The 23,128-nt window shown below is 28.7% G+C and overlaps 1 protein-coding gene across 2 annotated transcripts; it reads right to left on the bottom strand.

Annotated features, from left to right (window-relative positions):
• Nucleotides 1-1,364: 1,364 nt before the first annotated feature.
• LOC132757509 (carbonic anhydrase-related protein 10-like) lies at nucleotides 1,365-21,529 on the bottom strand. Of its 2 annotated transcripts, XM_060748815.1 has the most exons (11): nucleotides 21,008-21,529; nucleotides 15,325-15,463; nucleotides 5,945-6,010; nucleotides 5,316-5,452; nucleotides 4,268-4,459; nucleotides 3,828-3,923; nucleotides 3,592-3,658; nucleotides 3,153-3,307; nucleotides 2,889-2,999; nucleotides 2,586-2,625; nucleotides 1,365-2,319 (listed from the first exon to the last, which is right to left on the bottom strand). In XM_060748815.1, exons 2-11 carry the CDS (start codon nucleotides 15,401-15,403, stop codon nucleotides 2,294-2,296), a joined length of 969 nt encoding a protein of 322 aa, XP_060604798.1. In that variant the 5' UTR covers nucleotides 15,404-15,463; nucleotides 21,008-21,529; the 3' UTR covers nucleotides 1,365-2,293. The 2 variants fall into 2 exon arrangements, with proteins under 2 accessions (XP_060604798.1, XP_060604799.1); XM_060748816.1 differs by lacking the exons at nucleotides 15,325-15,463; nucleotides 21,008-21,529 and adding an exon at nucleotides 13,857-13,973.
• Nucleotides 21,530-23,128: the final 1,599 nt, after the last annotated feature.

Below are 23,128 nucleotides of genomic sequence, written 5' to 3'. Positions count from 1 at the left end.
TAATGCTGCTCTTCGAATGTTTATATCTAAATGTAAAACATTACACGTTTCTATTTGAAATTTATGTCTTGTTGTAACATTTTGACTTGTTATACAATCACATTATCAATATTTTAAAAAGGATAGTAAGAAATCATATTTTGGATGATCTTTTTTCTGTAAACATAATGTTTATACCAAAATACATATCAAATGGTATAATATAACAGTCAACATTACAATCATGGTTCTGTGTATCTTATTATTTTTGCAAGTGCTTTAGATTTTACAAGTTCTATTTCATTTGGCAAAATTAAGCACACTTCTGTAAAAGTATGTAAAAATAAGCAAAGTTTATAGACTACTTGCACCAGATGTTATTAAAGAGATATTTCTAGTTGAATAAAGCTCGTACAAGATAAGTTGACACAGGGGGCAAGTTATATTTGAAACATAAAATACGCTGTTATGTTTAAGCAGTATATTAAAATTGCATTAACGCAAAGTAATTACGAAGTACAATAGCTTCAAATTATACTAATTGTGTTTTTTTGTGAGACACGATGATCAAACTCTTACCTTCGCTTAAACTAAATCAATCTTGAAAAAGGGATGATAATTCTTCACTAATTAAGACAATCGTTTCTCTCACCTGGAAACCATTTAGATTACTATGTATTGACCATTTCAAATCATGGTATTCACCCCGAGATAGTGATCTCAAACTCGGGAGAATAATAAACAATTAAAAAAACAAAATATTTGGAAATTTATTGCACTACTTTACACTGCAGACATCTATGCAATAAATAAACGAGTATGCTTAATGTTTAGCACCATTACATTGTTCATATAATGTTATATTTATACAAATATATTTACAAAAATTCAAATAAGATAAATACAAACTTTGTATTCTTTTCTAGAAAATCAATTTTTAAAACTTGGCGGTAGTAAAACTGCGCACTGATTGAGTCAAAGATTACTTTGTATGACTTTTCAAATTCCACTTTTATTTACTGAGAAAAATAATGGCATCGAAGTTTGTATTTAGATTAAGAAAGTAACTTACTATTGATGATTTATTTTGGAAATATACAACCTAGAATGTTACACTTTTTTATTTTATACACAGATTCGAAACAAATATAGGTCGAAATATAAGTAAATTTGTATATTATATAAACAATTTATAAAATGCCAGTTAATGTAGGCGAGGCAGACAATTATGATCCCCCCATAATTATATATAATTTTCAATAAGATGCATATCTTTGAATCACTTAAAGTAAATGACACGAGGATAAGATGTATCAAGTTTCAAATACAAATTAAACGCTGCATCCCACTAACAAAACGTTTTAAAAGAGAGATTTAAGGTAATTGAATCTGTTGACTCTATCTAGAGGCATGGTCAAGGTTTGACACAAAATCATAAAATTTATTATAACAGCTTTGTTTTAGCAATACAAGAGTTCATGGATTATCATACATACCAACGAGCAAAACAGAATCATATATTATGTCGTACATTTTATATAGTAACACAATCTATTATTCTACTAGTTACACACTAATACACAAAAAGGCAACTATTTTGTTAACATTTTTTTCGCTGACTCATCTACAGTTTTACATTCTGCTGCAGCTACATACATTTAAGTAATACTTCCTTAATACCTTATCACTATTGAATCATTTATCTTCTCCAAACTTTAGGCCATATCACAACTAATCGAAACAAATACTTGTATGGTCCCAATGAATAGTCTATTGATACAATTCAATATCTATATACTAGTACTACGCGATCCATGTCCAATATGTAATATGTATACACTACAGCAATATACCGTGCGATATATGTAATATCAACACATCAACATTATATATGTCATTACAATCTCTGATAATTATTTGCCTTACATTTAGATACAAATAGTTTTATTGTTATCATAGTGTTAACGTTGGTACAACGTTATCAAGATTCATCAATGATGGTGTAATATTCATAACATAACATGGTTAATGTTCACGATCATCATTCTTTTTGATACGACCATAATTATGCAAGCTTTGCGGTACACACATTCCTACATTATAACCAATCAGAACGAATTGTTGTTGAACATGCCAACTTCAGCTTATCTCCGGGAGTTGTGAATATCATCATTCCTTGGTCTGGTCTGGTTTGTTTTAGGTCATGTTAATCGCCTTTAAAAATATAAGCGCTACTGTACGGAGCTCTATATTAAATACACGATTTATTGTCTGTGAAGAAGTATTTGTTTTTTACTTATGGTTTTGTTATATACTATCTTTGTCCCACTTCTGGGTTTGCTGGAAATATATTAACAACAATTTACCTTTTAAACATGGTTTCATTAAATATGTTAACTTCTTTAATTATTTACACTCTTTCAATAATTAAATTAAACATATCCATTATCTACAACACAGTTATTGGATAAATCCAATTCAAGTTTTTATGTATTTATAGAAGTAAAATATATTTTCATTTATTTACATTATCGTTTATAATAATAAAAAGGTACGTGATTTTTGATAGTTGCTCGTCAATACTGCTGTAACAAATAGAAACTTACCTTCATATTTCTTGGAAATCTTCATACTGCATAGCCGCGTCTGATAAAATATATCAATATTATAATAATATATTGTTCTACAATAGTTTCAATTATTCCGACTGAACACCTCTCAGGAAAGGATTTTGAAAGAATGTTTTAAATTGGGAAAAAAGTAGTTTCGAGTTATATTAAACAATGTAATGCAAAAATTATAAACTGTCAGCTATGGCAGTATGTTTTATTCACACACTTATTAGACTTAATATTCAAATATATAATGGTCTACTGAATTGCAGTAATAGTAATAATAATGAATGTTACCGTTTTACGGAAGTTTATATTTGTTCGGACGGTCCTATGATTTAAAGGCATCACAGGTCTTGCATTAGAATTCATCCATTCTTGATAAGGTGTCTCTCTTAAATCCTCCATCTGCAAGTTAAATAAAAACGATGAAATAATAATTGAGTAAGAGATACTTTATTCAAAATATGAATAAATGGTATCAAAACAAAATAAAAGTTTGAATGTTTTACAAGACAAAACTCGTTTATATTGGTTAAGATATGATAGTTAGTTTCTTACTTGCTTATATGAGATATATATAGGTTTATTTAACAGTATCCACGTCACAGTTTCTTTACAACCAGGCTGTGTCAATGATCCACTATAGGTCATATACTGATCTGTTCTTGGCAACAACTTGTCGATAGGTAAACCATGCAAATCTGTACAAGTGTCTAAAATAACAACATATTTTACTAAATGTTTAATCTTTAAAGGATGCAGCTATCTAAAATAATGTTTGTTTTAGAGATTCATCAATTATTAACTATTCTAATTGTTATATACGAGTATAAATGCTACAACACACATCTGTGAATATGAATCCATCTTTTATATTTCGGTCTGCATTAGCAGAGAATCTATAGATTAATCTTAAATTACTTTGGAAAAAAAACAGAACTGGAAATATGTTTTTATTATGTTTCCAAGGTCGATAATCACCCAAACATTTACCTACCTGTTGATGTTATCAATACAAATTTTTGCCGAAACATTTCAAATGCAGAATTTCCTGTATCACCAATCTGAAAATAATGAGTGTTAATCTTAATGTGACCAGAAAAGAGATTTCAAACAGTAAAATGAATATTTCACAGTTTTAATTCTCCTTTTTCTATTACAGTATTTTAATGCCGTATTAGATAGTCTTTAAAAAGAAGTTAATGTAGGGTAAAATAGGATTTCAAAACTTACGGAAAGAAATACTGCTATAATCGCTATGCCTCGTGGATTCTTTTGGGCCTCAGAATGGTTTGCATAAAGTTCTGAATTATACGCCATAAACTGCAACTGTAACAAAAATATTTCGTTATGTGTGTGTTTTTAAAATACGTTTTTAAAATACATTAGAAGCATGACCATGTTGAAGTTATATTTACTAAAATATGATAAACAAGATCAACAAGGAAAGGCGGCGTTCAATGAACGCAACCCCCACATGACCCAGCAACAAGAACCAATGGCAAGGAACCCAGGGGGACACCACTATCTGTACATTTTAACATTAAACTCTTATATTGATTCCTATTATTAGCTTCACAAAATGACATAAAACAAAACTTTATCATTTTTACGAAAATGTTTTCAGAAATAAAGGCAATGTAATGCAATGGGTATTTAAATGTTCAACATACCTCGCCTGAGAACGATTTCCCATCTATCCGATGTTCAGATCCTGTTGTATTTAATCTCCCATAATGCAACTTTATTTGATAAAGTTTGTATGTGTATGACAATGGTCCTGATGTTATATTAACGGCAGGTTCAAACTTATTTGAAATCAAAAATGTTAAATCCTTTTTGTTGTTTCTTAGGACACCATTGACCTAAATAGTTAGAAATAAGCAAAGAAAACCATGACCATTAAAGTGTTATTATACCCATCCAGTGTAAATGGGCAGTAAAGATTTTGCTATAATCATGTTTTATATTTAACTAGAAAAAAATAATCAATAATCCACGTGACCAACAGAAATGTCTGTACATATCGCACATAATGTATCGGTAATTCTTACAAAAAGAAAAGGACAGTCTTTTTATTAGAAGCTTTACATTGTATCATAAACATTATTCATTATCAATTATTGCCAATCGCCATTACATTAGTCGATCTTTTGAAACATATTACTAAATTAATTCAAATGGCAGCGAGAAAATGAGCATAATGTCGCTTTAAATAATGTAAGTAAGATCATTTAAAGTATTTATAACAATATAGATCAGATATTTAAACATTTTTGTTATTGCAATTATCATGATAAGTTCAAATAATGAATAAATGAATCGGAATGTGACACATGTTTTGAAGCAGCACACCTCCAGATTCAAGCTGATTTTCATGAAAATTTGAAAATGTATTTAACAGTATAATATTGCAAAATAATGCAATTAACACGTAATCAATGGCACTTACAACCTATGTAAATTACTATGGAGGTCAAAATATGCAAAAATAGCTCTTACTGCGTTAGTAACGCATAACTAATATATAGTTATACAACTGAAAAATTCTGTCATTAATCGCATATAACATGTAAACTTTTACTAGATACTTGAATCTTTATACCTTTCCAAAATCTTAGTACATTTTTCTCAGGTTTGATTTTATCGAAATATTTTTGCTCATCAGGAGGCGTGCAGCTTTAATTTTTATATGCTATTTTATACATTAGTACCACTTACCGATGCTGTTTCTATTTTTAAAGGTTGTAACTGTGGATCGTAAAGTAAGGAATTTGGAAGAATATCGATCGGAGATTGATTCTTCCCTGTTTTACATATTGCCCAATCTTTATTTCTAGCTCCCCAAACTGAAGGTCCTGTAAAATGGAACAAAAGAGTAAAATTTTCGACAAATTATCATTTAAACATTTATACATTTTACACTTTATTGAATATTAAGACAATAAACATGTTTGGATAAACTGCAATAGTTTAAATTGCAAAGTAACCTCCAAGTTGTTATTATTATTGACGAGGGTTTATCTTAAATGTTGTAAAATAGGATCGATTTAGGCTACCATCCGAATGATAACGCAAATGGTTAAAAGTCACCAAGCAAGAAAATACACAGTCGTCGAATCAAAAACAATAAAAACATAACTGAAATAGTTGATGTGATGATAACAGAAACCAAACTTCAAATACCCTTTCAAAATAATGTGACAACTTTGATACATTACTGGTATCCCGTCGATAACATTCAAAAACAATTCCTTGTGTCTAATACAGTAATTTTCTCCAAATGTATCAATGTTTTACCTTGTTACAAAAGTCCTATGCTCAAAAATAAATGAAGTAAAACTATATACCTGAATTTGATCCTTCATAGGTCCACCATACACTCCAGTGGTTCGTGTCAGGACAGTATGATACAACTGTAAAGAGAAATGTTCACAGATGTACATTTGACATCACTGATGACTTTGTATCAAATTTGAAAACCTTATAAATATCTGTATTTGATTGCTACAAAATCCCCCAGATAAACAAAAAAAAACTCAATAAAATAAATAGCATACTTTAATCAAAATATGAGGTTTTATTGCATACAAGTCAATATCTGCAAGAATGGTTTATTTCATATCTTCCTAGTTAATTTCACATTTTGATTAATGCTTGTTATTGTTAACTCAAAAACGTCAACTATTCTTATTATTCAAAACGTAATATAGATATATCATTGTCAAAATTCTGCAAGCAACGAGTCGCCTTGTGAAATATAATTCCTTTAAACTTGATGAATGTATAGTCAAAGCACTAGAAATTAAATGTACGAATGAAAAATATAACTTATTCATTATGATAATAAAATATGAAATATTAAAGTATGATATGATTCTCATCAAATGGAGTTTAAACGGAGTTTTAATGTTTGTTTCACATCAAGATTTAAAAAAAAAAACGGGAAAAAATTTTACACGACGGCGAAAGAACGAGAAAACACACCAAAGTTAGCAAGTAAAATAGTTCTTATTTCTAATATTTTCCCTGAACTATAGATTGACAATATACGTAACACTAATGAAAAAAGTTCATTCTTATTGAAACGCAATGTGAAGAATTTCTTAGGCAACATTTTCGATATATATATGAGGAGAGCAAAAATAATTGTCAGTAAGACCATAACCAATTCTTCTTGTTCTATTAATGGTATTTTATTATCTGCTAAAAACATGAATGCTGATTGCTCATCCAATGCATGTGCACTACGTTTAAAATACTTTGACATAGCTATACATACTAAAATATCTGATTTAATTGCCTCAGTCGTTTTAAATGAACAATAAGTGTTGGAACTTAAAAGTACTAAAACAAAAAGAAAGAATAGGTACTGAAATGCCTAGGATACTTTTATGTGGAGCGATATATATTTTATAGTAGGATTTGAAAGCCCGTGATTTTTAACCAAGTAACTGGAGTCTAAAAAAAGGTTATGATTTCATGTTTATACAAGTCAATTCTATATTTTGAACATAGTTAAACAATGACCAGAACCAAACTCAATAAAAACTGTGTTCGATACGCGGATAAGTTAACAAACATCGAAAGAATCCAACTGATATTACTATTAGTTGCAAGCAGTAATAATAGCGTATTATGTTTGACATACATGTATTTAATACAAATACATGACTTGTATATATTTTTGCATGAAAACATTTTAGTAAAGTCAAACAGAAAATAAATATAATATGTAATAAAATATATCTTTTAAATATGTTAATCAACATCTATCTGATTTTATGTATACAAAGGTCAATTGTTAGTCTATTATGATGCAAATTTTTGTTAAACATTTAATATAACGCTAGATAAATAATTGACTCATCAAAGCTAAGTTGTAGTAAGTTGATGATAATGTGTTCCACAATTCTAAACTGATATCTGCTTCAAATAGGAGAAAAACATGAACTGTCTCTTCGTTTACAATAATTGAAGACAAAGAGAGACATTTTGAGGACTAGACATTTGCCAGAGCTTAGCATCAATTAAATAAACAATATTAGAAAAGAACTAAATACCAGATGCACGTATTAATTGATTTACAATAAACGTAAAGGGACATCTGTTTATGTCATAAAATTTATATTGAAATCTAGAAAAGTTTTATATTCCACTGAACGTTTATTTAAGGAATGTTTATTTGTAAGATTTCTGTTTGTTTGGTTTTTTTGTAGTTTTTTTATCGTTATTTATTTTGCACATCCTTTCAAATGGAAATTATTCTGTCTTTCTACGAAACTTTTTTAGAGAAGTTTTACAAGTCTAGAAGGGTGTTGTAAAAACTGCTTGCTTAATCAAGTTTATAATGTGATCAAGCATAAATATCTAACGGAAAAATTTTTTTTAACTATAAGGTAAACATTTAAATAATCCTCGAGGCAATAACACTATTGTCTATCACTAATCAACATTGATAGTTTTGTCGTGTATTAAGTATTTAAATGTTGATCTGTGATCAAATTATGACATGAAACTACATATTTTGAAAAAAAATTATCAATGCATATTCAGCCAATATTGAAAAAGCTAACTGTTTGATATTTTTAATAATAACTCTTTAGAAATAAAAATTAAAGATAAAAATAAATACAATGTTAGAATAGTAAACGTATTATCAATTCGAAATCTTACAAAACGTTCATGACTGTAAAAATCAATTAAGAACTACGTAATCACGCAGCTAATATTTTAAGTTTTAATACAATGTTTCAATGACGCCGTTCCAATAAAATCTTGTGGCAATGTATTTTTAGAGTTTATTAACAGATACAGTTAGATCTTTAGAAAAAATACTTTGTCCGTTCTATAATACAAGCTGTGAATGTCATCATAAAACTAAAATTATTTTCATACTTCCTAGCGTTTATATCCACAATTAAATTAACGATTCCATTTACTTGATTAAAGTTTATTGAAAATAACTGTTTGACACACTAATGCTGTCGGATTATAGCATACTGAAAGCGATTAGCATTAATTTCCCACATTAAACTTTACTTTAACAAAGTTGCTGGCATAACAATACTTTTTTTCCTATGGGTTTAATCATTCCATGGTAGCTTACTTTCCATTCTGCTACATTATTGCATGTTTATGTAGCTGTTTTGTAAGAAAAGGTTGCAATCACTCACATTTTGATGTAATAAAAAGTAGCTGTGATAAACGTACGTCGTTAAAAACAGTATAATGTTTTATTTGTGTAAAAAATGACACTGTCCGTTTTGTATTTATAAAGCATATTTGATTATAAAGATATCAAAATACGTTTTACGTATGTTAACCTTCTAATAGCCAGATTTCAAATAATGAATAATCTAACATAATTCAACATTTTTCTGTCAACAAATGTATAAAAAGTAATCAGTTCTTTGTTGTGCTTAACGTAAAGAATGAGCAATTAGCAAACTACATTTTGTCGTCACATGTCATCAGTTGCATATTCTGATACATTACAAATATTCCTCTGTCTCTGGATTTCAATAGAAAACAAAATGGATAAGTTAGAAAACAAAATGGATAAGTCAACTGCGGAATCTGTTTGTTATGGTGACAAATTAATTAAGAAAAATATTTTGCCATACACATGTATAAAAGTATACATTTTTATTTTTAAGGAATACATATTTAGACTTTCAGTTCTTTACATTCGGCTACTTCCTTATATTAAGGCAACCAGAAACCACATGCTAATTGGAGTAAGTTATTTCCTTCGCCATGGGATTTCTGTTACTGCCCGCCAATCTGTTTCAAAGTTAGACAGCATGGCTCATATACATCATGTATGTTCTTATAGCTATAAGAGGATGATTTTTGTACACGTATATTTTCAATGCTCAAATAATTATTGTCAGCATAACGCTGATGTGATTTGAAAGTTCTTGTATTATACTCGAGTGTGTTATTTTAGAAACACGAAATATTTTGACATCTAGAGTATATCAGGCAGACATAAATGAAAACCTTGTCTGACACAACATCGACCAATTACACCAATTTGTCTGAAAATAGATCTGCCTAAAGACATATCAAAATGTCAAATACTTCACACAAGAAACTATAAAAATGTGAATTCGATTGATCTGGTATATATAAATACAAAGTGTTTGTGTCTGATTTAGAATATATACAATATAATAAAATATTACTTTTTCGTTACAGTACATTTACGTCATTTATTCGAAAGGTATTAATGTATATATTTAATATGAATGTGTTGGATAAAGCAATATTTTTACAAACCAGTCTCAATAATAGTAACAACGGTAATATAATACTGAGCTCGTTATAGGAAGTGTTGTGAACAATTTATTTATTGTCTGATATTGTATTGTTGTATTTTACATGATATTAAGAACATGCCATAAACTTAAGCTGTATCTGGCATATCAAAATCTAGTCTGTCACCTGAAATAGAGTATGCACAAGAGTGCAATAGACGCATGTCTCCCTTACAATTAGTATATAATAAATGTTCTTATGTGGTACTTTTTATTGTGCATATGAGGTCCTGAATATAAATAAAACCTCCTATATAACTTTATATATCTACAAGGTACCATTCTGCATCATATATCTGCCAGTGCAGGACTGAAATGTATAACAGAAATGGCAAGGATACATCACAATGTCTGAAACCAGTCAGATAATTGTTTGTATACCATTCTTTACATCCAGAGATAAAGCGAAATAGAAAAGTTTAAGATATAATTGACGTGATGATGACTTATAACATGTATATTGTACTGTCGTCTTGCTAAAAGTTTGATTATGTCTTTGATTGTTTATCAATACCAAAAGCTATATTCAACAAGGTCATTCTAGTTTAGTATCAGAAATTATTATCACTCTTTACTCTAAATATTGGATAAATTCACTAACTATATAGAACTTTTATTTTGACACAGTCTGTAAATAATTATTCTCGGGAGACGAGTTAACTACAATGTCATTAAGATTATTGTCGGTTTCTTCTACCTTCATGTGTTTAATGGTCGATACACCAATCTATCCTAGCTAACGGAAATATAATACATGAATTATATTACAAAACTAAACAATCTTGAACTTTTGTATTGCTTTAATGCCATTGTCTGTACTTGAACCTTAATATCTGGTCAAACAATCTATTGTTTGTAATGGATTTACTAGGATGCTGAAATTAATTTATCTTACGCAAATATTTTGTTATTAATTTGAATATTGACCATAGATACATTCATGTATCTTAACACTAGCAAAATGAAATGTAATTAAACTAAATATGACTTAATATGTCGAGCTAGAATGGGTATAGTTATTCAAAGCATTATATCCATGTTACTGGAGCTGAATTCAATAAAGCTATTCTGAGAAACAAATTATATCAAATTACATAATCTAAGACCATTTTACATATCCTAATTATGATAATTAAAATAACATGTACATTAATTAAGAATATGAGTAACAGAAGGAAAATAAAAACTACACAATAAAACTAAAATCTTAGTCAGTTGTACCATATAGGTCTAAATAAAAGTTATATATGTTGTTTTGAAAGATAAAACTTGAAAGAGGTGTATCCCTAACTGATGTTAATTGCTCCTAAATATCATGCGGTACAGTGTTCTTAGAATATTGAATGAAAAGATATTTATTACGATGTTTTTAACCTCTGTACAGTTTCTCGATATGTCTGTCAGATATTTAATCATCGAAACTCTTCAGTGTTTACTTAAACATACATAATTTGCGATGATAGATGTCTTCGATTGGTTCTTCTGAGAAATGGATGTTATAATTTTGTCTGTGTAAACTGCTATATTTACTTTGAAGACAAAATGAAGTGATTCACCCATTTTTATAGAAATACTAAAGTTCGTACATAACACTTGGTAAAATTCGTTTAAAATCACAAAATGCACATTTCATCTAAAATATTAGAAAAAGCATATTACCAAAACAATGTCTCAATTCATTTAACCTACACTGTCGTACCTATTTCTAACATTTTACAAAACATTCCGAAATATCACCAGAATATGTTGAGGAACTACTTGTATCACTTGCTTTTAAAGCTTCTAATACCCTTTCGAATAATTCTAAAAAAAAAAAATTTAAATACAATATGTCACTTTAAGATACTAATTTACATATACATTTTTTGAATTAACGAGAACGGCGATTGAATTCATTCGAAAACCATTTTTAGCTAGACAATATCAAAGACTGTTTGTTCTATTTAATTTTGTTTTCCGAACTATATTATATTTGATGAAGAGAGGGATTTAAGTGCGTAAAATATTTTAACGAAAACCAAAATAGCTGCCTCTATTGTTAACTTTGGTAAGGTTATAAAATTTATCATAATTTCTACAAATAGTTTGTGCATCGATTCTACCACTTATTTAAGATAGAATATGTTTTAATGCGTTTAAGCGATATGTCAGTCACTTCAAAATATGTTGTATGATACATTTCTTTTACAAAGACAATTTGTCATGCACATTTAACGAATGTTTAAGCTGCGGTTAATTATACAAAATGCTGTAAAGGATATAAGTGATTAAATAAATGTCGCGAATAATATCAACGTGATGCAAAATGGAATAAATTGGAAGCATAATTAAAGTGTCGAATCGACCAAACTTCCTGAAACCTTATAACAGGACATAGAACATTAATATAATTAATAAGACAAAAGCAGAAACAGTTGTTCATGATATTGTATTGATTGACATAATTAATAGTATCATAGTCTAAACGGGAATATAAATTAGACAAATTAAAAATGAGAGAATATTAATAGATAATCAATAGAAATCATAACTTAATCACTTTTAGTTGTGTAAAGGCTGTGTAAAAAATTGTGAATCATTAATCGTTAATTCAAATAGTAAAGCAATACTTAGTGAGAACAATTTCTTTCTTTCTTTTTTTTCTTTCTTTCTTTCTTTCTTTCTTTCTTATTCTTTCTTTCTATTTCTTATATCAGTTAGACATTTGTTAGATATACAAAGTAATGTTAAGATGCCGAAATAGACCTTTTTAACAACGCGATATAACCTAAGAATAGAAGAAGCATTTAGCAAATGCGCATTCAGCGTAAGGCAAATAGCGAAAGCCGGTGCTAGGAGGCTAGGAGGGTAATTTGCACTTTTCAGTACCGTCCATGGACAGGCTCAGTCAAATCGAGCCTGCAACATTTTCAATTTTGCCGTGTTGGGCTTTCTTTAGGGATTTTTATTTTCTCTATTTGTATTCAAGCAAAAGAATTATATTTACTCTTTCGTCATATGAACTCTGGAACAGGACCGCATATTGCGGCGCATTAATCCGAATCTGTACCGGCTTAACATATTGTTTGTCCGACCTTTGAATATCTTTTCATATTTTGCGAGTAGGTGGTCTTTAATTATATAACCTCAATTTAATATAATCTGCTAATTTACGGTATATTGAAAAAAGAAAAGGAGTGACATCCGCCATTTAACGCAATTGAAAGTTATATCCAGTTGAAAATACTGTCTATGAACGACTACTTTATATCAGTGCAATGCGTGATGTTTCTGCCCTATGCAGATTGCGCATGTGCGAGAAAATACTTTTTCCTGTACATTTTGCATAGCAATAGACAGAGTCGTAAAACATCTATAGTAATACGTAAGTGTAAAGTAATGTTTGTATGTAATCTTAGAGGGCATAACATATCGTATATAATGATATCTAGACACAAAAGCTATTCAGTTGTTTTCTCCCAAATATAATACTTTTAACAATTGTCACAAATAAGATTTGGGTTTTTTTATATTTTGATATATCGATATTTGCCTTTAAGAATGCAGCTAAAAGAATATTGTGATAATAAATATTGCCAAATACAAATGCTTAAATTTTACCAAAGTTACGTATTTATTTCCAATGAGTGATTCTTGGTTTTGTAGAAAATATCATACATTTGGGAATCATTATTGTACGTCTAATACAGTTTAACAACCCGCATTTGTGCTTGTCATTCCTTCAATTATGCTCGCGATGACAATTGATATAGTACCTTCTAGACCTTTTATACGGATAAAAGAAAATGAATTATTTATGTAAAGTTTAACCTCAATATTGTATTATAACATTGATATAAAATACATACATGCCTGAAGGGGTCACAACAAGTTGGAATTGCTTTAAGTCTGTTATATTTAAAGGTACATTATTTCTTAATGCCATAGTTTCATCACTTACCTGTTTGTGATGTCCAAATAATTATAGCAAAGATATAAAAAATACTAAAACACATTCTAAAACAAGACGTAGTCGCATGAGAATTGAAAATGTGGGGAAAAGTTTGTCACTTTCCTGTTTACATTCTTGGTTATTGTTCACATAATGTTTCAAAGTTAGTTCTGCTTTACATTTAAATTTGTAAGTCTTTTTGTTGACTGACTGATACTGTAGTGTTATTTATCTACAAATATGTCCAGTCACAAACAAATTTGATCACACTAGTTTCACATTGATTTTATTGTAAACTCTTCAAGAACCTTTTTGTAGATTAATTCCGTCTTTTTAAAAACATAGATCCAATACTTTACCCATACAAACAACCTGTGCAAAAATGTTTTGTAGTCAGTTTTCAAGTTTTCTTTGCAATCATTCCCTTGCTTAGTCTCATTAATGTAATTGTAAACGCGCCATTGTTACTTTTAGTTTCACTCCAAATTATTGCTTGTCGGGAAATAATCCTCGCCTAGAGACTCCTTCACTAGAATATCATTAGGATTATTGTCAGCGCTAAGTATCAATTGCTTGTATCTAATAACAAGAGTGTTTAACTTCTCAACAAATCAACTATTATTGCCTGCTGGCTAATAAGAGTCTAAGGTTATCAATCTCGTGTAAAATGTTTGATGATCAAAGCAAAGCGAATCGATTGTTATCATTAACCGGTTAACTTATCACAAACGATCAAACTTTCAGTTTTATTATACACAAAAGAGGCTTCAAGTTTAACGATTAAATATCATGTCATTGCTATATGAAAGATAAATGCACTAAAATTTAGTTACCATAAACTTGTTTGATTTTAATCACAACGTAAACAAAATGCAATTAGCTGATTTATAATGTCATGCGCGTGCCGTGATTAGATTGTTAGATGAATGATGACAAATACCTTTGTGCTCGTTAGTCAATGTTCTTACACTTGGATCACACTCACGTTTGATGTAATCAATTAATCAAGTCGGTCACGTGTATTACATGAAAGAGTCAATAAGGGTCAATAAATGTTTTACATTCAATCAATCTGATTTATGTATATTGTGGATATTTTTTCGTATCATAAAATTGAGATAATGATAAGAACAAATGACTTTTATCATTACACTGAAGTACCTAAAGATATGATTATCACTGCAAACATATCGTTTTTAGTTTTTCGATAATCAAATTTATTTTGCTATTAACTTTTTAAATGGCCCATTGCGTCGCATGTTTGCGTTTGTAAAGATATCCGGGACTTATCCTTACTAAACATAAACATAATGATTTAAGGACGCATTTTAATGAATAATTTATATTATTTAATGGTAATGAAAATATGATTTAATTTATTCGTAAAAATTTCAATCAAGAAAAATATGCCCTGAAAATCTCACATATTAAACACTTTCGTACCTTATATATCGACTTTAAATCATAGATGTCTTACCTGTTTTCAGTATCGACAATATAATTATCACAGTATGTGAGTCACATAACCACATGATTGCATAGATGCCAGCTTTCATCTTTGCTGTTTTCAGTAAATTAAATTCAGGATAACTGTTTCTTCATGACTGCGAACATACCTGAAAAATAAACATAGACTTTCATAGAAACATGTTTAAGCTAATTTTTATTGAAATACATATCTAAACCCAAAATATTAATATTAACTGTACAAGTAAGAATAAAAAACGTCAACATGTTTTTGTATTTCCAACATATTTCTATTGGAATATAAAAGCAAGTATTACGACAATTTGCATGACACGGCATAACACGCTGGATAACTTATCGCATTTTTAAAAGGTAATGAACATTATTATAATGCTACTTTGATGTTTATTTTATCAAATAAATGAACATGGAAAATATATTCATAATGCTATCATCTAAATATTTTCAAATAGCTGAATATTGTTAGAAATAAACAAATATATCCAGCTACAGGCATATAGACAATTTTAATTGCTGATTTACAATTTATTGAAAGAATGCTTAAAAACGGGTAATAATTGATGAAAAAATAAACAATTGTGCTCTGTTACAAAACTGAACAAAATGGAAGAGGACATTGTTTATCCTTCCCATGCTTGTTTGATTTTATGGGATTATTCAATAAAAAATTACTGAAAAAGAGTCCTTGCCTAAATATATTCTTATTGTTATAGATTTAAAAAAAACATAATAAACATTGTTAAAATTGATCTTGTAACTATTTGAACTAGATTTAAGCCATTTTGTTATACAAACTAGTACCCAAGACTAGACAATGATTTTTTACAAGTGTATTTGAACTCAGTAGGCACGGGATGACAATTATATGTTAAAAAACAATATGTACGCTGATAGAGACATCCACGTCTAAACACAATCAACTGTATAAGATAAAAGAGTATTGTAAGAAGACAAATAACACGGTTAGAGACAAACAAATAAATACACTTTTATTTAATTACATTGAAGCAAATATAGCTCTTCGTTGCGGTCATTCTCAGACTGCTTAAATCTTTCAACCGATATTATTTAAATTTTCATAGAGATATTTTAATGTTTGACTTGTGCGAAAAGCAATTACAAATCTGTGTAAAAACTACTTAAAGTAATTTTCATTTGAGAATAACTTCAGTGACCGACTTAAAAAAAAATCGCATTTAATATGTTGTAAGCAAAAAATATAAATTAGATTTATTTTCATCCCAAAATGAATTTATTTAATTTTATAACAACTAGTGGGAAATTGATATAGGTCCTGTCATAGTTTAAGTACTGTGTGTTAGTCTCTAACACTTCGTTGACATCTTAGCCTAATTATCTAACAATGATACATCTCTGAGATTAGAATTTCATAATATTTCAATAAACTAATCAAACCAATACACATATCATAAAATAAGCAATAAAAGCAGTGGAAGACTTTAAAATGCTTAAGCCAAAATGCGTCATTCTATATAATTATTTGTTCATTTTATAAAAAATGAAAAAGAAATACTCTAAAAGTATTAAGAGTTTTACAAAAGTAACACATACTAACCTTCTAATCTAAACTGATTCAGAACAGTTATAGTGTTGAAATAAGTTATTGTATTCCAATAGTTCTTTGATATTTAAAGTATTTTATAACTGAGATATTATTCGACAAGCAAAATAATTTATCTATATTTCACTTGAAATATTCGATTCTAATTTATCTAATCAATGATGCAAATCTTAATCGTTCATTTTCAGGTACAGAATATTTAACAAAGCAATAATGAATTATTATCTCTTGTTTATTTAATAAATTGTAATGAATGTAACATTATTTTAGTATCCATATCACACATTCGTCTGCATAACAATTTTAGTTACCTTTAGATCATTGTAAAATGTCTGCAAATATTTATCACCAAGATTCTCTTGTTCAGATATATATCATTAGGAGTACTGTGTCACAACTCAATGAGCCAATTATCTTATCCTCAACTCCCGTAACAAGTATATCTAATGATTGCAAACTCTCCGATAAAGCAACGTCTTCCAATATCTACTTGGTAGCAATTGCCTGAATTTAGAAATTCTCTTTTAGAGAATCAATCTTAGATCAATTGTTTGTTATCATTAAACAAAAGTTACAAAGGCGATACTGTGGCTTCAGTTCTCTCGGAATCACGCAGGGATGTGTGCTATAATAAAAATATATGATTGAAAGTTCGATCATTAAAATGAGGCAAGGTCTTAAACAAACATATTTGATTTTCTGTCAATGTAAGCATTTCAGGATACGGCAAAAGAGTTTTATTTCCTCAATTGGTATTTATGTTCATGCATATTTTATTATTTTCTTTTAACTTCAAGAGTCGGCAGTATAAGAAGCTATAAAATCTCCGCTTAAAAGATTAGCAAATTGCTTTTCTCAGACTAACATTATTACAGGGAAGGTAAAGACATACTGAGTGATGAATGATGCTTAACATTTCAAAATATTTATTCTAAATTTTTGTCAGTTTGATTGTCGACAATAAATTTATTGACTTTTTTATATTTGTAAATAAAAAGATTTTGTTTGCTTGCATTTAGAATGTGAACAAATTCAGTTGACCGGAAATGATAATCGATCAACTTACCCTTTAACATATTTATAGAAAATGAGTAGATAAATTTAATTTCTTTAAATTACATTTTCATTCAACGTGTCAACGATTACAAGCGCTTTGAAAAAATCAACACTTTCTATCATGAACATCTTATCCTACTATTGACTGTCATAAAATTATGTAATCAATTACAACCCTTGACTTAACAAGAATTAATTTACGTTTTCCTATTTCCTATGAGACTGTTGACATAATGAATATGTGTTGTGTGTTTTTGCTTCGTTTCTTTTTTATGTTCCAGTGATTTTAATTCATATCTGTCACACAAAAGGTTGCACCACTGAGTATTTAATCATGTATAAAATGTGTCTCTAAAATCCCCGTATCAAATTCAAATAATTAAAGTATTTGTAAGCGATTTTTTACTCTAAAGACGACTGTTTATCGGAATATCTAAGATGATGAATTAATTTCAAGATTAATGTTGTTCGAAATAGTTTTAGTCTAAGAACAAGAAAAAAATCTTTGAATCATATTATTGTGTGCAAACATGTCACTAGGAGATCAGGTTAGAATTAACGGCGTTTATTTTCTGACAGACATGTGTTTCTCAATATTCAAAATGATTATTTGGTGAACAATGAACTGATTTGATAAAGGCTTTTTGAGAATCGTTTTTACTTTTGTGATGTACTTAATGAACTTTGTTTTGGGTAGCCGTTACGTTTATAGTTTTCATGCACTTCGTTATTATAGTTGTTTTGAAGGTATTTGCTCTTAGACATCAAACGTACTGCACATAAACACGACAAGTACCAAGTTACATTCACAATGCGATCAATATACAAATAAAAGTAATCTATAATCTATAAAGGGTTGCAATAGAGAATAGTCAAAAGCATAAAACAGTCACTAAAGTACATCTGAAATCAAAATGAAAGAATTACGCTATAATATTCATATAAAAACTTAAATGGATAGATGGGGTAAATTCAAAGAGTACTCAAAGACATATAATCAAAACAAGGCATAGCGTTTTGATACACAAATTATGTTTTGGTAGGTACGTTGAAGCTATATCCTAATTATTGTCAATAAGCGATAATCGAAAGTTTGTTCTGATTAAACAAGTATGATTTAATGATTTTATTAATATCGAAATCATAAATCATTAACAGATCGTTAACAGAATACTAATTAAAAAATGTGTAGCTCCTCAACAATAAAGACTATGTTACACAGTGCAATCGCATCTTATAGCATAGATACTGATACACAATCCTAAATATGCCACAGGGCGCCGCCATTCACAATAAATAAATGGGATTTGACCACCAAATCCTCAACAGAAATTTTTTAATCAAAGAGTAATTCTTTTGTTCATTTAAGGGACCAAATGCTTCATTAATTTAACGTTAGTAAAAAATACAGAAATATTCATTTTATAAACGATAAAGTTATCAACATTACAAACCGGATATATTCTATCGTTTTTTTGTTTGTTCTTTGGAAAACTCGTACAAATATTTAGGCTTTGTAAAATGCAATATATATGGAGCTGCTGAATCGAGATAATTGAATTACAGCAAAAGTACTCGTATGGAATAGTGTTTGGTGATTTATATTGCAAAACATCAACTGTCTGTTGAAAACAATTCGACATTCAACAGAAATCCAAAGCTCCCTAGATAGGAGTGTCATTTTGTACAATCCTTCCAACTACTTGTCTTAACTTTAGTCTAAACATTGCAAGACAAATGTCCAATATAAGACATTTATATATTGTAACATATATTAACATTTCTCAGGCTTCAGCAGTTACAAAATTTACGTCTACAAGTGTATTAGATAATAAAATAACATCAATCTGTGTTATCTAAATGTAAAACACTACATAAGAAAACAACGTTAGAGATAAATAAACGATAAAAATTTATATGACATATACTAATAGAAAGTAAGCATTATAATTATGACCTATTTCTTTTGCACCAAAAACAACAAAATTGGTAGATAATATGACTGTGATGAACATCAACTTATCATAATGTTATTATGATATTGATACTGATAATGTTTAACATTTATGTTTTACATACATGAAGTTACTAAAGTGACAATAAATTTTATAATTGATACAATAAGTGAATTATCTACAAAAATCTGTATATAATAGAATTGAAGTTTAAGCCGGCAAATGAAATGAATCTACTTTAATGGATGCCTTGTAAAACAAAAGTTATATAATTAATAGTACATGTAGTTGTTTCCATACATTGTGTGCATGTTTTTATCAACAGTTGTATCAAGTCAGGGATTTGCCTTTGCACTGTATCTAAATTAATGTAAATTAAGACGTTGTCACAGTCGTTCAGTTCTTACGGATTTTCGGCTTTTGATAGACAAGTACATCAGATGAATTGAGGCCATACACTATGAGCAACATAAAAACATTCATTAACAAATGGGTTTTCTCTGCAAGTGTAACATGAACTTTAGATAATGAAAAAGTTAATTTTGTTTCTCTTGAGTTTTACTTTGTCTGCTTCTGAAGCTGTCATTTATTTCTACCAATGCAATACTAGTAATTAAATCAACTTGGAATTTTTGGAAAACAGTTCAAAATTTCAAAACATATCTTCGCGTATATATGATGAGTTCAGGAACAAAATATAATCAAGGACTAGGTATATTCTACAATAAGAATAAATGTATTTATATCAACAGGTAAGGCGAATTGCACGAAAGACAAATCTAACGTTACTGATAATCTTACTTTAAATGAAACACAATTAAAAACAAAGTATTAATCGAAGGCATTAAATGTTGACTTTAGTTTGAGATTAATATCACTTTTAAAGTAGTACTGAAATGCATTTTTATTTGGTATAAATAAATTGCTTCTTCCGGTCAGTATTCTGATTTAGATGTTAAGATTTGGAAATAATTTAATCTTACTCTAAGTGCTTCAGCCAATGTCTTTATAGAACGCAAAATTTCAGTAAGAAAAAGTGTATTATAAAAGTGTAAGTTTAAATAAAAATGGCCTCTTACCTGCATCAATATCCAATTTCTTTAAAAACAACAATGCTTTAAATAACCTTACTGTTTCTCATTTGCCGAAATAAAACGTCACCGTTATGATATCGAGAATTCAGTTTCACTTTAGCTGTTCCATTTCACTGTCATTTGTTTTTCAATATCCTTTAAAATGTTTACACTGTGACTTTACAAGGAATAATTCTTATTAAATTACATTTGATTAATGTTTGTTAACTTCGTGTACAAATGATAAACACTAATTCAATTTAATAACTGAAGATTAAAAAAATAGTAAAATATTGTACCTTTTCTCTACATGTTGACATTCTGATGTCAAATATTTTCTTGCTAACACAATACAACTTAACACTTGTATAACAATGATAAAAACAACAATGCTTTAAATAACCTTACTCCTATCAATATCAATAATCACGGACACACAATTGACTGACTTCTTTCTGACTGTTTTTAGACTGATGAATCTATGATATGCTAGATCAATTTTCTTAAACAAAGGCAATACTTTTGCTCACACTGCTTCGTATTTGTCAGCCGAAGATACAACTGCTGTTAATAATTAACAACATGTGTTTCAAACTGAAGGAAGAGATGCAATATCCTATACTGTCGGCTTAATGCTTGGAATGCGATCTTTCTTTTATTGTTATGTTAAAGTTTAATCAAATGGGCGCGATTTTGAATATTAAATGACATGTTACAACATTCGGCTTAATTTGATTATCAAACATACATTTCTTTTTAATGCTGCAAATTCATACTTTTATACTTTTAAAACTTGCAAAAAGATTGATCAGTACATAGGGAGAACAACCGATTAGTAATCCAGGGATCCTTATTCGACCCTTTGCCAACACACATTTCTAGGTAACAATGTCTCTAAGTCTAATGGTCATTTGTCTCTCACCGCTAAATCACAAATCATGTTGGATAGGTAGCCGGTCACTTGCGGAGAAATTCATAATTATTGGTTGGTATTATCCAGGAAAGCTGATTACACGGACCGTCTGCTAAAACCCAGTAACACAAACAAATAAATGAAACTAAAAACACGTAAATTAGCAATAAAATCAGTGAATTGTATATATCGTGTGTACGTGCTATACCCTTCAAGATTACTGCCAGTACGATATAAAAGTGATCATAGAAACAACTATTCTTATGCATTATACGAATAATTGTGTACACTTCAGTTCTTTGTATGTATTTCTTCTGAGATTAGTGAATCGTAATTTAACTGTTACTTCTTACATATAAACATAGCATTAAAGAATAAAACAATCCATCAAATCTCGAGATATACGTCGTTGAAAATAATTTAAGAAATATATAATTATATTTTATTACAAAGATCATCAATATTAATATTTATCTACATATTTAATGTCAGCATATACGTTTCTTATGTAATATTATGTTAAATTCAATTTATATATGTCTCTACATGTTACAATAACTATAAATATTTCTCTACATAAAAATAAGAGTATATGATTCTGTGCATATGCATCTCTATATATGTTACAATAAGCGTAAATGTTTCTCGACATACATGTATGTTAAATAAGTGAATATGTTTTCTTTATATGTTAAAAGAAGGATATATATTTCTCTGCATATGTTAAGATAAGCATATACGCTTCTTTTCATATGTTAGAATAAGTGTATATGTTTTCCTACAGATTTTGAATAAGTGTATATGTTTCTTTTTATACGTAAGAATAATTGTATATGTTTCTCTACATATGTTTAATCACTATAAATGTTTCGTGTCGCTACAAATGTGACAAAAGTGTAACATTATGTTTCTCTCAATATGTTAAAGTAAGTAATTTATTTCTCTACATATGTTAGTATTAATGTATATGTTTCTCAACATATGTTAAGACAAATGTATGTCTTTCTCTACATATGCTGAAATACGTGTATATGTTTCAATTCTCTACATATTTTAAAATAAGTGTAAGTGTATATGCTTCTTTACGTATGTTAAAATAAGTATATATGTTTCTTTACATATGTTAAAATAAATAAGTGTATATGTTTATTTACATATGTTAAAATACATGAAAATGTTTCTCTATGTATGTTAAAATAAGTGTATATGTTTCT

The sequence above is a fragment of the Ruditapes philippinarum genome, unplaced genomic scaffold (assembly GCF_026571515.1).
Source record: "Ruditapes philippinarum isolate M1 unplaced genomic scaffold, ASM2657151v2 ctg11478_1_1_1_1, whole genome shotgun sequence".
Lineage (NCBI taxonomy): Eukaryota > Metazoa > Mollusca > Bivalvia > Venerida > Veneridae > Ruditapes > Ruditapes philippinarum.
The sequence above is the reverse complement of the archived record's forward strand: the minus strand, read 5'-3'. Positions and strand labels throughout refer to the sequence as shown.

Excerpts from the sequence above, each read along its gene's own strand:
- LOC132757509 (XM_060748815.1), bottom strand. The coding sequence starts at position 15,403 with ATGAAAGCTGGCATCTATGCAATCATGTGGTTATGTGACTCACATACT. Across the intron at positions 3,308-3,591 it reads TGTATTGATAACATCAACAG|ACACTTGTACAGATTTGCAT; the intron begins GTAGGTAAATGT and ends TTGTTATTTTAG. Across the intron at positions 2,320-2,585 it reads GATTTCCAAGAAATATGAAG|CAAACCCAGAAGTGGGACAA; the intron begins GTAAGTTTCTAT and ends ATATATTTCCAG.